This window comes from Emydura macquarii, unplaced genomic scaffold, assembly GCF_026122565.2.
Source record: "Emydura macquarii macquarii isolate MOO-44397 ecotype Brisbane River unplaced genomic scaffold, CSIRO-AGI_Emac_v2 contig_1253, whole genome shotgun sequence".
NCBI lineage: Eukaryota > Metazoa > Chordata > Testudines > Chelidae > Emydura > Emydura macquarii.
In genome coordinates, this window is record NW_027131390.1 from 39176631 (window position 1) to 39192147 (window position 15517).

Sequence of the window (15517 nt, forward strand, 5' to 3'; positions counted from 1 at the left end):
GGCAATGACTAGCTGGGGGGTGTTTGGACCTGGGGCTTCACTTGGTCCATCTTTAGTGTGTTGCACTGAACGATCTCAGCATGTGAGGCTATGTTGGTTACTAGAGCTACACAGCCTTGCCTATCTGCAATAAGCCATGTGTATCAATACTACGAAGGGTGATGTCGGGAACACCCTCTCCTCTGAATCTGCACTTTCTGACCTTGCAGGACCAGAACTTGGCTTTGAGTCCAAATTTCATTCTTGGCCCCTGTCTCTATAATGGGCTGAACCCAAACCCTGGATCGGAGCGATTTTCAGATCTAGATGGAATCTGAATTTTGCAGCTCAGGCCACTCTTTGCGCCTCAGCTGTGAATGGCTGCTACTTGCTCTCCATGGACTGTGGAAGGCTGGACTTGACCCAAGCCTTGCTCTTTTTCCTTTGCAGCTGAGAGAGAAGGTGGGAGTAGGCAGAGACCACACCTAAATTCCCCTTGCCATCAGTCCTTCACTTCCACAACTCACTCCAAGATTTTGACTCAGTGGATGCCTCAGAATACAAATAAACACCCTGACCCTGGTGTTCCGCAGAACAGGAAAGGTTAAAGCTTTGCTTGGCCTCACTTTTCCCTTTGTTTTTTCCTCTTATCCTGTTACTACAACCCAGAAGAGAGATCCCGTGGCTTACGCATGTTCCCCTCCGCATTGATCCCGTCACAACTTTCCCAAGGTTTGACCGAGCCTGGGAGTGCCGGCGTCTCCTTTTTTCCTGTGGATTAAAGCTGCTGGATGGGAAGATAAATCTTTTTCTTGTCCGAAATTTCTTTTTTTATTCGCAAACTCTTCTGCCTCCCCAGCATGAAGGGCAGCGTGCCGGGAGGAGTCCTGTGCTGCTTTCTGCTGGGTTGTCTCTTTCAGGAGAGCGTTGGAATCACCAGAAGATACTACATTGGTGCCATGGAGACGGAATGGGACTATGTGCAGAGCAGCCTTCTCTCTGTGCTGCAGGCACCAGCTGGGTAAAGCCTTTTGTGCTCTAACTGTTCTATCTGTGATGTGATGTCCCTAGACAGCTCTCGTCTTGGCTTTGAGGAAGGTGGCACCCTGGATTAGAGTGGTGGTGGTGGTGGCAACAAGGGAAAGATGGCAACTTTAAACAAAATATAGACATGCAATCACAGACAGAGGCACACAGAGGTACACATGTGTAAATGCTGCTGTATGTACATGAGTGAATGGCCACCTGTTTGTGGGAGTATATCTGCTTGAATGTGCACAAGTGTCTCTGTGCATGTAGGAGTTAATCTGAGTGTTTGCCTGTGTGCGAGGGCATTTTCATGTGTGTGTGTCTGATTGCGTGTGCGTGTGGACACACACAATCCGCTTCTCACAATGCCTTGCACCTTACGTTGTCATGGATGTCTGTGCAAAGTGGACGTACAAAGCTCCCAGCTATGCAGGGGAGTGGAGAATTCTGATTTAGTAGAATTTCACACCTGCTTTGCACGCTATTTGCACAGACGTAAACAACTGCACAGGGTTCAAGAGAGGGAGAACCAGTCCCCCAAACTCACTCTCACACACACTCAGACATACACATACAGTCATCCAGGCACACACAGAACCCGGTATAATAGACACCTGGGTTAATTCTGGATTTGCGCTTGTAGCCAGCGAGATCATCTGCTTTAATTTTGGAGTTGTAGGCTGTGATCATGTAGGGTAATTATTATTAACTATGACTTGTCCAATGCATTTTTCCATCCCAAATCTATTTCATTTGTTTGTTTCTGAGGCTTTGTACGACAAGATAAGAAGTAAAAACAACGAGAGTCCTGTAACACTTTAAAGACTAACAAATTTAATTTCTGCAGGCATAAGCTTTCGTGGGCTGCAACCCACTTTGTCAGATGTAAGGAATAGAAATCAGCTAGGGGGTATATATATACATCCAAGGGTAAGAAACAACAATGGGGAAGGCAAGTGCTAGCAAAGTCAATTCAGTTAGCCTAGATGAGGCCTATTCACAACCGTTGATTAGAAGGTGAGAATGTGTGAACAGTGACAATTACTTCTTGTAATGAGTGAACCATTCCAAGTCCCTATTCAGACCCAGTCTGATTGTGTCAAGTTTGCATATGAGTTCCTGCTCTGCAGTTTCTTGCTGAAGTCTGTTTTTGAAGTTTTTTTGTAGAAGTATGGCAACTTTCAAGTCAGCTACAGAGTGTCCTGGGAGATGGAAGTGCTCTCCGACTGGTTTATGGATGTTACCATTTTTTATGTCTGATTTGTGTCCATTTATTCTTTTGTGTAGTGGCAGTCCGGTTTGGCCAATGTACATGGCAGAGGGGCATTGCTGGCACATGGTGGCATATATTACATTAGTAGATGTGCAGGTGAATGAGCTCCTTATGGTGTGGCTGATGTGGTTAGGACCTGTGATGGTGTCACTAGAGTTGATGTGCAGGCAGAACTGGCAATGGGGTTTGTTGCAGGGATAGGTTCCTGGGTTAGTGTTCAAGATAAAAAGTGCTTCTCCAGCTGTTACTGGCTGAGTGCTCCCTTCCCCCACCCTGCTATCTAAGTAGTGTTCTGATTTGCTTTTTGATGAGTTAATAGGCTGTGGACTGTGCTTTCCCTTTCCCATAGATTATAAGTGGTGCAGCAGTGACGTCCTTAGTTAAGGTAGCCCAACGCTTCCTATTAATGCTGTTTTCAGTTGTTTATAATTTTGCCAAACTCTAACGGTTTGGGCTGAAGTTTTTCATGCTGGGTATTTTTAAACCTTTCAGCAGAAGAGGTTTGTCCATTTACAAGAATGAGATTGGGGAAAATAAATTGTTTTGCCCATGTGAATGAATTGGTTGTAAGCATTGCTTTGAGAAGCTCTAGCACTCAGGTGCTGTGGAACAGGAACAGGAAGTTTGGCAGGGAGGTTGCCCTGGACTCAGGGATGTGCCTTTTGCTTTCCCTGTGAAAATCTGTCAAATTTGGTTGTCTTTGACCCTTTGAAAAAATCGCATGTGTTCTGTAGTGATTTGTTGGACTCTGACAGCTAAATTCTCCAAAGATGCCATCTGCACTGAGCATGCTCCAGTCCCTCACGGATCCTATGTGTGACTGGACTGCATATGTGGCCCCCACCTCCCAAGCGACTGAGCATGATCCATCTAGGGGCTGCAGGACTCTTCCTGCAATTGCTGTGCCAGGCTGCCCTCGCACCAGGTGCCAGAGCTGTGTGCTCAGTGTTCCCCCGGCAGCATGGGGGAGGGAGCAGCCTGAATGCACAGGCCTGAAGAATTGGGGGGAAGAATGGGGACATAGGGAGGGGGGATTACAGGAGCCAGAGGGTGGGGAGAAGCAGAGGGAGACAGGAGTGGGAGGAGGTGGAGAATGGCACAGGGGGGTGAGGTTGGATGGGAGGAGAGGTGGCTGGGGTATATGGGAAAGAGGCCAATGTCTGTAAAACCCACCGGCAGAGTGTTTTTCGTCCCCCTCTGGTGCCTGGGCCACATACTCAGCCTGCTATTACGATCAGGTACTCTGCTAGCTCCAAGTAGCAGAGGTTGATGCTGGGGAGCCAAGGTCCAACCCCCGAGGCTGACCCAAGCAGGAGGTCAATGTGCTTTTATGCTGTTTGCACAGTTTCTTTTCTTAGCTCTTTTTATTGCTTAGTGTAATCCTTAATTCTGCCTCTTTGTGCCTGGTACCGTCTTTGATCACATGATCACACATGATCATTACCTTTTTTCCAAGCACCCGGGACTCATTCAGTGAAGCTGGACCTGCTCTGAGGATGACTCAGGGGTTAGGTAGAGAAGGAGGCTGTTGTCTTTAGGATCCCTGCTTCATTTGTTGCAGAAGGTTTGTGATGAATGAGGCAGAAAATAGCAGGAGGAGAAAGGAGGGTCTCATGGTTAAGGCAGCTAAATGCTGCTATCCCTGCCTCTGCCATAGAATTCCTATGTGATACTGGGCAAGTCACTTAACCCAAAGTTTTCACAGGTGGTCACTAATTGTGTGTTCCTCATTTTCTGGATGCCTGACTTGAGACCTGGGGACTGATTTGCAGAAGTGCTGATCACTCACAGCAGCAACTGAAGTCACTGGGAGCTGGGCTTTGAACATATAAAGTGCTATAAAAATGCTAAGTACTCAGAAAAATCAGGTTACACACTCAGAATTAGTGGATACGTCTGACAATATTGGCCTCAATTTCTCTGTGTCTCAGTTCCTCTTCTGTAAAATGGGGATAATACCACCAATCCAACAGGGGTATTGTGAAGATAATTTCATTCATATTTGTGAAGCAATTGGATACTATAGTGAGACCCCCCTTGGAGACTCCCAGGAGGAAATTAATAATAAGGCCTGGGGCCATACACTGAATGAGGAAGATAAAAAGAAATATTGAATATCTACTCATTCACCAAATGAGGCAGGAACCCTATGGAAATGGTATGTGATCGTGTAATTAAAGATTGTATCATGACGCAAAGGAGCCAAATTAAAGGTGCACAGGAAACCTCAAGTTTGGCCTTTCCTCACTTTTGAGGGCTTGACTTTGCAACTAAATGTTCTTTCAGCAGAGTTTGCTGGATGTACTATAGATTGAATTCAGTGACAGCCAGGCCAGATTGCTGGGATTTTAAATGTGTGGGCAGGTTCTGGTCACAGTTAAATCCAGAATAACACAACTGACTTCCATGGTATTCCTCTGCATTTATAGTGGAGCCAGAGAGCAGTCTATGGCCTTCTAACTCTTATCACGTTTGTTCAATGATGCTCCAGTGATGATATGGGATTCATTCCCCACTTTTCAAGGGGAAACCCATCTCCTCTGCCATAGTGACTTCAAAATCAAGGAAGGTTTTTGGAAGCGCCGTGTATTTGTATTTGGAAAAGAGGTTTTAGCCTCCTGCACTGTTTTATAGTCCCCCTTCTTTCCTTCTCCATTCTCCCACTGTCTCAACTTGAATGTCATCTGTGAATGTTTTCTATCCTCTCCTCACATCCAGGCTCTAACCAAAGCCTGCCCCTTCCCCCTCTGTAGCATCTCTATAGTCTGCTCAGATCTCTCTTCCCACTGCCCAAACCCTAGCTTCTCTTTTGCCTGGACTACAATCACTTCCTCTCATTGGCCTCTGCCCAGCCCATCCAAAAACCACTGCTAAAATCATCTTCCCTCTGACTGCTCCACCATGTCCCCACTCACCCCGCTTTCATACCCCCTTGGTTCCCTGTCACTTGGAAGGGAAGCAGCAAAATATTCAGGCTCAGAATAAGGGTGGCATTAGAAGTGAGTCAAATAAGACTGGTAGAAGCAAAGGTGCCATGTAGGTGTAGGCTCTTGATTAGGTCCTAGGCATGGGTATCCTATGTTTTGCCTCTGTCCCCAAGGGGCACTGACATTTGGTAGGGTTATCCTGGCAAAGGCCAGAGGCCCTTCTGGAAATGATGTCACAGCTTCTGAGAGGGCTGATTGGCAACTAATGAAGTTATGCCTTCTGAAGGCGGGATGCCTGGAGGACTCCAATCAGTGGTGGCTTTCATGGGCTGTTTGGGTATTTTGTGTAGGTGCCAGAAGATTTCTGAACACACAGGTGTCCCTTTGTCAGGCTTGTGTCCTCAGTGTTCTCCTGTACGGCTGTGAAAGCAGGTCACGTACTCCAAGCAGGAGCAGAGATTGAACAGCTTCCACCTTTGCTGTCAGAAAAATCCTTGGAGTCACTTGGGACCAACGGATCTCTAACAACGAGATCCTTGAGAGAACCGGCCTGAAGTCTATGCAGACTACGCTGGATGCTCACAGGCTTTGCTGGCTGGGACATGGGGAGTGGTGTCTCAATATTGTCTGCCAAAGGCCATCTCAGGAACCATCTGCGATTCAGAGGAAGGCCAAAGCTCCTTTACAGCGACAAAGTCAAGCAGGGTCTCAAGAAATTCAGCATTGCCACTGACAAATGGAAGAGCCCTGCCCGCAACTACTCAGCCTGGAGAAGCCGGGCCAAGGGTCCAGGCGGGTGTGGTCATCACAGAAAGCCATCAGAGAGGCCAGGTTGAGGCCTGTAGGCGAGCCAGGAAGCAGAATGTGCTCCAACCTCCGTCTGGCGAGTGGGCCTGGAGCCACTGAGACAAGGTCTGCCAAACACCATTGATTGACCGACTTTGTCGTGTTTCCTTTCATCTGTCACAATGGGGAAATGTTGGAGGGCCATATTCTGAAGATTCCTGTGCCATGTCTTCTCCCTGCTACGTGTCTGAAGGACTTTGATGGCTAAGATACATGAGCCTGCTGCTATCTAAACTAACTTCATCTAATGGAGACACTCAGAACTTCCTGTCTGTTACCGATTTCCTTTGTTTCTAATTCCTTCCTTGTGTTCCAAGAGACCAGATCTAACTGGCGACTCCTGAGCCGTGACAGGTGTGCCCCTTCATGGGGGTGGATGGAGTGGAGAACAAGGTTTCTGTGTGTCCTGTCAAAGCACTGAGAATCTCTTCTTAGCTTCCGAGCCTTTTGGCCGAGGCATTCTGGATGGTAATTTGGGTCTTTGGCATGACAACCGTGCAGTGTTTACTTTGGCTGCCTCAGAGCTCTGAAGAAATTAATAGATAAGGAAGCCTAACAATACTGATGAAATGTTCCAGGCACTATCTGCCTTCGCTTAGTCTGCTCTTTGGGTAAGAATTCCACTGTGATCTGATCTGATAAGATGTCCTGCCAAAAATGCTTGGATATCTGCACTCTTACTTCACATCTGAGCCAGAGCCAACCTGACTCTCCTTTGAATTTCTGGATTCTGTACTGTTAATGATGCTTGTAGGGAATGCAAAAGAAGCAATGGCATTTGTGCAGCACCGGTATCTCTGGACATAACTGACTCCCCCTGCTCCCAGTGGGTAAGGACCCAATTCTCCCCTAATTTATGCTAGTTTCATGCTGGTGCCATTCCTTTGGCCTAGTGGAGTGACTGCTGACTTGCAGTGCCGTACATGAGATCTGAATCAGGCCCTACAGCTCTGAATGCTTTTTCAGTTACCATCAAAACCAGATTTTCCTGGCATAAAGATTCAGACAGTCTGACTCATTTTAGTGGAACACCCAGAGCCTTTCAACTCTGGGGAACCAGCTCAAGTCTGGGACACATCACCTAGGGAGCGCAAAATGGTACACTCTAATGACAGTACAGTGGCTAACGTGAGATGAGTTTGGTGGGGTCTCAGTTGCCAGTGAGCAAGGAACAACAGAAACCACAACTCTAACTGGAACTAACTGGGCAGCTCAGTAAAGAGGACAAAGAGTGACTAAACCATGGAGACTAAATTCATCTCCCATTCGCCAACCCATCCAGACCAGGCTGCAGTATGGAGATTCTTACACTGCTGCTGTCTTGTTCTGTGGACACAGAAGACAATCACTCATCAGTAGAGCTCAGTGACATTTTCCCTACGTATAGCTCATTGAATGTGTCCGTAGCCCCTTCCCAATTTTCTGTGTCACTCAGTCCCCTTCCATTTTCCTTTTAGGAAAAATTAAACTAGAAAATGTTATTGTGAATGAAGGATTAGTCATGAGGGAACAGAAATCTTTTCCATTTCTTCAGGGGAAAAAATAGCAACTGGCTTGTGCTCCAAAGAAAACACACTGCAGCAATCAGTGACAGCATTCATTACTGGAAATGGTCCTTGGGCTGAAGCTGATAAGGCAGCCTCTACAATCCCTGGAGAAATCAATAGTTTTCTTGTCCTGATGAACTTGCTGGATTTCTTCTGGATAATGAGTTAGTCAAGCAATTTAAAAAAAAATAATAGTAGGTCTAGGTGTTGCAGTCAGTGCATGCTAAATGCATTAAAGCTGCCTTACATCTCACAATGCAATAGCATCTCATCGCTAAGAGATCAGGGTGAAAATCCTAATTAGGGTATAGAGTAAATGAATTTCAGGAGTTCACTCTAATCTCTAAGCAGAATTCAAAAAGCTATCATGGCCTCTCTGCTAGAGGGTATCCAATCTGGAATATTGTCCTGCCAAGGCACTGTAAGCCAGGGCAGGGCTGTATGGGGTGTCTAAGACTGCATTATCAGGGTGCTGTAGGTCCGCAGTAATGTGCATCATTAACAGACTTCGGCATCTAAGTGTTCAGCATCTAACCTCCCACTCCTGAGCAAGCTCACCAAAGTTCACCTCCACATGAGAAGGTGTGACACTTTCTAACCAGTAGAGGGCAGAAACCAGCTCCATGGCTTAGCACGTGGGTTTTTCATGGGCTGCATTATAACCAGGCTTGAAAGAATTTCAACAAATAATATCAGTTTATTTTTATGCATTTTTTTCTATTTTTATCTATTTAAATTTTTTAAATTGTGAATGATAGGTTTTAAGCATTTGTCTATTTTTATAAATTTAAATTTTCACAGAACATTCTGGGGCAGTCTGACAATAATTATTTAATGACAATAGACATTGAGATTAAAAAAAAGTAAAGCTTTATAAACATTAGAACACAAATTGTCAACATCACATGTCAAAATATACAAACTAAATATCCTTAAATTAAACTACAATAAGTTATCAGGCAGCATTTTTCTTACTCTGCCTATCTGTACATTTTGATGATTATCGATGGAAATATATTTTGCGTCGGTTTGGGTGAGTACATTGAAGTTGACATTTACTGACATTTACTGATAAAAATCGAATCCTTCCAAACCTAATTATAACCCAGTGTAAATTCCCAATCAGATTAAGGGCCCCGTTGTGCCTGGCATTGTACAAACATAGGAAGACAAGGACTCTGCCCCGAAGACCCTATAATCTAGTGTATGAAGGAAATCCATGATTTGAATCCACATGTCCGTCACCCCGAGGTTACTTCTCTTTGAATGGATAGGGTTCTTATGAACAGCATTCCACAGCTGAGTAGGTGCATTTTGAGCTTTCCTTTCCTTTAAAGCACGGGAGACTGGTTTCTATTGAAAGAAGGATGCTAGATTAAATGGGCTAGGTGCTCTGAGCTGGTAGGGTGTATCTGTTGTGCCTAAAGTTGAAAAGAGGCAAACATAAATGTTTGAGGAAATCTGGCAACCATGAACCCTTTTATTATGCAGTGTAATAGATTACATAAAGATTATGTTTCTTAGTAAGCTAAAATAGATAGATATCAGATAGATAGCTTCACATGTTCACAATCCATCAATTAATCAATCAATCATACTCATCACTGGAGGATCTAGTCAGCATGTGTGTATCGTATAAAGTGGTAAGAAGTCTCATTATGATGCATCTTAATCCAGAATGACTCATCACGTTATGTTATCACAGATAACCTAGTAATAACAGTTTAAAAACTCATGCAACGGATATTATGAGGTCTACAAGGTGTCGTAAGGCAAGTATTGACTAGAACTGACACAAGGGTGTGACATTTTGGGGAAGAGGGAGGAAAGGGCTATTTGCAAATACTTTATAGATGGATCTGTACAACCAATGCTAGTTTTTCCTTCTTTAATGCAGAGCTTCAGGGGACCAAGGCCAAAAGTCATCTATGCCTGGCATCTCCACTCGGTACAAGAAGGTGGTGTTTGTGGAATATACTGATTCCTCGTTCACGCAAACCAAGCCCAAGCCAGCCTGGATGGGTAATGAGAATGATTGTTATCTATAATCTAATGGGTTATATCTTTATATACATCCAATAGTCTTAATTTGTACTAGATCGTATGTGAGGAGAGCAGTACAGGAACCTAGACTGGATATTATCACATATACAATGATGAGGATAGATCGATAGATAGATAGATAGATCAGTGGTTCTCAACCTTTCCAGACTATTGTACCCCTTTCAGGAGTCTGATTTGTCTTGTGCACTCCAACTTTCACCTCACTTAAAAATTATTTGCTTACAAAATCAGATATAAAAATACAAAAGTGTCACAGCACAATGTTACTGAAAAATTGCTTACTTTTTCATTTTTACAATATAATTATAAAATAAATCAATTGGAATATAAATATTGTACTTACATTTCCTGTATAACATATAAAGCAGTATAAACAAATCATTGTCCATAAAATTTTAGTTTGTACTGACCTCACGAGTGGTTTTTATATATCCTATTGTAAAACTAGACAAAGATCTAGATGAGTTGATGTACCTCCTGGAAGACCTTTGTGTACCCGTAGGGGTACGCGTACCCCTGGTTGAGAAACACTGAAATAAATCATCTTTCATCTCGAGGAATCCCAAAGCCCCGCACAAATTATACATAGCGATCACTTCACCCACCATTAAAATGCAGCCATCTCTGCTAGAAAACATAGTAATGACTTGCAATTCACTGCAGCATTAGTTTTTGCAACATACCAGCAAGTTTAGCATGATGGGACAGTGGGGAAGAAATTACCCAGAGAACCAAGCTGTCATGTGAAAAACACAAAGAAGGAGATGGAGCAGCATCTTCTCAACTCAATTTTCCTTGGTCCAGGCCAACATTTCCACCGCCTTATTCCTGCACAGTAAAATTTCTGAACTTTCACAACTTTCAGTTGCTTAAAAAGAAAGACAATTCTTTTAAACCTTAAGATGTTTATTTCTTAGTGGAAAAAAATACATTTCTTCCTCGCCAGCTGATCTGGTTTTTGCTCATCCTTAGCATGATGGACAAGATTGGCAAGAAATCTATTCAAATGCCATTTCTCACTGGGTGCAACGTTACTGTAGCCGTGTTGGTCACCCCACCTTGTCTCTCTCCTATCTTGCTGGGGTCTCTGGAGGTCTTTGTTGACACAATATAGGTTGAAGCCAGTGACATGTAGCCTCTAAAGTTATTAAAAGTGCTCAATAAATTGAAGCCTCTCCAAGCACATTGCTAAATTATATTCTCTTTGCAGCCGTGCTAATATTACTGTTATTTTAAAGGTTGTTTTTTCTTTAAAGAAAACCACTCAATATTTATTGTCAGATAATTTTTTTCTAGCTCCAGGGGACAAATGGGATCTTGTTTCCTTTGGACGCGGGGGTTATTATCCACAGTTACGCTCTTCAGAAAGCTTCTGTGTGTCTTAGGAGTCCAAGTACCATTTTCAGAAGTCAGTTAAGCACGGATGAGTGGAAGGGCCTGTCTCCACTGCCATGAGAAGTGTGACTGCAGCATGGGTAGGTGTACCCATGCTGGCTTTGGTCTTGCTAGCCCAGGCACCCAGGCAGGGGAGCCCCAGCAGCGCGGGCTGTACAAGCCATCCTACAACACCAGGTACACACGCAGGCATCCAGCCGGCACTGCGTCATTGTCACTGCTAGGGGCACCCGAGCTAGCTAGATTGCACATGTCCACATGCTGCAGCCACTTGTGGTGCAGACGTACAACACGTGTGATTGCAAGTCTAGAGGGTGTTGGCTCCTACATCAGGTGCTTTTGAAAATGTCACCCTATGTCTGAGCTTCACATCCCCTCCATGCTTTTTAAGGGAACATCCCCATCAGTTCCCTGTCAGAACCACAAGACTCACCCTCAGCTTGCTTTCCCATAAACACCTCCATGCTGGGACGCTTACTCTGGCCGTGGAAGGCTGCACTTGGCATCCTGCAGGGTAGGCCAGCGTCCTCCCCCTCCCACTGCCTTTGTAACCTGGATTCTTTGACCCCCCACAGGAAGGATTTATACCACCTCATCCTAGCTGACCCCTGCCTGTATGGACCTCTTGGCATGGGACCTGCGGAGTAACTCACATTCTGCTCATGACATTTGCACTCATAGACTTACGAGTACCAGATGGGATGCATGGCTTTGCTTCAACAACAGGTTACACCGCTGTCATAGAATCATAACGTTCAAGGCCAGAAGGGATCATCTAGTCCAGTGGTTCTGAACCTGTGGCCCAGGGGCCAAAAGTGGCCTGTGGGGTCTTTCAAAATGGCCCACGGCTCCCCTCCTGCTGGCTGCAGAAGGGAGTCGCTGCCTAAGGACCCATGTGGAGCGTGTTGCCGTGGGGCTACAAGACCAGTGCAGGCTCCTTGCTGCCGCCAACGGGATGGCAGATCAGCGCTTCCCTTCCCCTGGCTGTAGCATGGAGCACAGCAAAGCACTCTGCCTGGGTCCCTAGGTGCTGGGGTCTCTGCTGGAGCCGGAGGGAGGGGAGCGGGGTTGCAAAAATGATATTTGTGGCCCTTGAGCCAAAAAGGCTGGGAACCACTGATCTAAACTGACCTCCTGTCTAGTGCAGGCCACCCTCACCACCCAGCCACCCGCACACCTAAGGCAGTGTCCATCCAAACACTTCACAACCCAGGGGGCTCTCTCGGTGCCCTGGATTGTACGCTGTTCACTTCTGCCTGGAGAGCTCTGAGGACTCCACGAAGCCTCTGGGCTAAGATTGTGACGGGTTGCCTGCCATAGCAGGGGACTGCACTCAGTGATCCAAGAGGTCACTTCTCCAGTCGTATGTTCCTTCGCCTCCCTTAGACTCACCCAATATGACGCCTGTAGATGGTGATCGCAACAGCAACCACAATGGTAGGAAGCCTCTGAGTGGCTGTGACAGGAATGTCCCCCAGCCCACATGCCTCTGACAGCTTCTCCGGTTACAAAGCCCCCACACACCTGGGCCTCTCTTGTTCCCTTCCAGGATATGATTTACTCCCTGTAGAAAGGCACTGTGGCCTTCCTCGGAGCCTGGGCCCAAGGAAGGGTCGCGATGCCCCTGCTGGGCAGAACAGGGCCCTACAGGCCAAACTGCCCGACAACAGAGGGGTGGAGCCAAAGCAGGGAAGGGCATTATAAAATGCCAGCCTAGCAGCTCAGTAGGGAGGAAGCTGCGGGAGATGTGTCTTCCCGGAGGCTGTGGCCTACGCCTGACACTGACCGAGCAGCTGTTTGGAGCAACCGGCCCACTGAGCGTAGCATCCAAAACCTGCCTGGATTGCCAGGCCCTAGTGACTGGATTGGGCCACCGGGCCCTAGTGATTGGACTGGGCCACCAAGCCCTGGTAGCTGGAACGAGCCACCTGAGACTTCTGGGTGGGAAATACCCCCTGAGGCCAGCCCTGACTTGGAGGAGCTGCCTGACACCGGGGGACCCCGGGAGCTGAGTGAACCCTGTGGACCGGAGGAACCCCTGGGACCCTGTGACATGGAGGAGCTGCCCTCTGCTGACGACGCAGAGGAGTTCCTGGACCTGCTGCTGGTTGACGGGGACGTACTTGTGGACCTGCCGCTCACAGTGTACCCCAGCAACCCAGAGGGAAACTGAGGCATACAGGTACCCGGGGACCAGAGGGAGGAAGTGGCCCAGGGACAGCTGGCTGGAAAGCAGCTGAGTCAGGGGCTAACCCCCATCAGTGTGTTGCAACTGAAGCCCCGCTGATTCAGTAGCAAACTGCTTTGCCACTGCTGGGGCCCTGGGCTGGGACAAAGTGGAGACGGGTGAGCCTGAGTCCCCCTCCCCCCTTCCCTAACCACACCGGAAGGGAGTGCTATCCTCTGCGGTTGCAGACAGAGGATCCCGAGCTCTACTGGCCCTACCTGCCTGCAAGGCCGGGGGCCCCAGACTATTGTACAAGCCCCGCCTGTGGAGAGGTTGGGGGCTGCTGTCTACCCTGCTCCGGACCTCGATATATCACCCCCCAGACCGATGGGTTAGTGGAGTAATTTAATCGGACACTGAAGCATATGCTCTGGAAGTTCCCTCCGGAGGATCTGTGGTGGTCAGACCCTTGCTCCTCGTCATCCAAAAAGTCCCCCAAGCTTCCATTCAGTTCTCCCCCTTCGAACTGCTATATGGCTGCCAGCCAAGGGGGATCCTGGACCTCATGCGGGAACAGTGGGAGCAGGCCCCGTTGCCAGAGAAGGGACTTTCAGTATGTCCTGGACCTCCAGGAACACCTTCAACAGGCCAGGACGCTCACCCAAGAAAGGATGCAGACTGCACAGACCACACAGACCCAGACGTATAACCAGGGAGCACGGACCCGCTCCTTTGAGTCAGGCGACCAGGTCCTCGTTTTATTACCCTCGGCTGAGTCCAAGCTACTAGCCCAATGGCAGGGGCCCTATAACATCATTAGACAAGTCAGCCCAGTGAATTATGTGGTCTGTCAACCAGACCAGCGGAAGAAAAAGCAGATATAGCATCTGAACCTGTTGAAGCCTTGGTGTGAGCGGGAGGGTTTACTCATCAACCCTCACACCCTGGATCCGGACCTAGGCCCACAAATCCCTGAGAAGGAGGATCCCGGAGAACGTCAGCTTGGTAGTGGCTTAACGGAGGTCCAGAGGCGACAGGCGATGCACTTGGTGGAAACCTTCACTACGACCTTCACCGTGACCCCTGGGAGGACCACCCGGGTATACCATGCAATCGAGACCCGCCCTGGTGAGGTGGTGCGTACTGGCACAAGATCACCACCCCGCCATCTGCAGGTGGCGGTGGAGGAAGAAGTCCAAGCCATGTTGCGGCTGGGGGTGATAGAGCCCTCTACTAGCGAGTGGCACAGCCCCATTGTGTTAGTGCCAAAGCCCGATGGGTTGCGCCGCTTTTGCATAGACTTTTGGCAGGTCAATCTTATCTCCGATTTCGATGCCTACCCCATGCCACGCATCGATGAGTTGCTGGACCGACTCGAGAAAGCTTGCTATTTTTCCATCCTGGATCTTACCAAGGGGTATTGGCAAAGGGAAAAGACAGCATTTGTGACCCCCAGTGGACTATACCAGTTTGTCTGGATGCCCTTCGGACTCCACGGAGCACTGGTGACATTCCAGAGACTGATGGACCAGCTCCTAAGGCTACACCTAAATTACGCTGCAGCCTACTTGGACGATATCGTGGTGTACAGTCGAGACTTGAGTGAGCACCTGAACCAAGTGGCCGCGGTGCTGAGGGCACTATGGGACGTGGGGTTAACCACCAACCCCCGGAAATGCTGCATAGGGTGGCAGGAAACTACCTACCTGGGATACACCTTAGGTCGGGGAACCCTGCGGCCCCTGATTGGAAAGGTGCAAGCCCTGCAAGAGTACCCCGACTGACCACCAAAAAGCAGGTGCGGCAGTTTCTGGGCTTGGCTGGCTACTACCGACGATTCGTCTCCAACTTTGCCACCCTTGCTGTGCCACTCACGAACCTCCTGTGAAAGGATCAGCCGCTCTGCATCCGGTGGACCCCGAATAGTGACAGGGCATTTATCGCGCTGAAAGATGCGCTATGCTGTGAGCCGGTTCTGTACAGCCCTGATTTTAACCGCCCCTTCATGGTGCAGTCCAACACCTCAGCCGTTGGCCTGGGGGCTGTGCTCACCCAGAACTTTGACGGGGAAGAACATCCCATCATATACATCAGTCACAAGCTGTTTCCCCGAGAAGAACGGTACATGACCATTGAGAAGGAGGCATTGGCTGTGAAGTGGGCGCTCGAGGCCCTAAGATACTACGTCCTTGGCAGCCCCTTCACTGTGATTCAAGACCACGCCCCCTCCGCTGGCTCCAGCAAATGAAAAACACCAACGCCCGGGTGATGCATTGGTACCTCGCCCTGC

The 15517-nt window shown here is 47.8% G+C and overlaps 1 protein-coding gene across 2 annotated transcripts in view; it reads left to right on the forward strand.

The window, feature by feature from the left end:
• Window positions 1-782: 782 nt before the first annotated feature.
• F8 (coagulation factor VIII) overlaps window positions 783-15517 on the forward strand; it is a 68443-nt gene continuing 53708 nt past the window's right edge. For both annotated transcript variants that reach the window (XR_010919761.1, XM_067548544.1), the window contains exons 1-2: window positions 783-1000; window positions 9499-9623. Coding sequence is in view for 1 of the 2 variants with exons in the window: in XM_067548544.1 (XP_067404645.1) it covers window positions 840-1000; window positions 9499-9623 (286 nt within the window). In the remaining variant the exon portion in view is untranslated. The remainder of the gene's footprint in view (window positions 1001-9498; window positions 9624-15517) is intronic.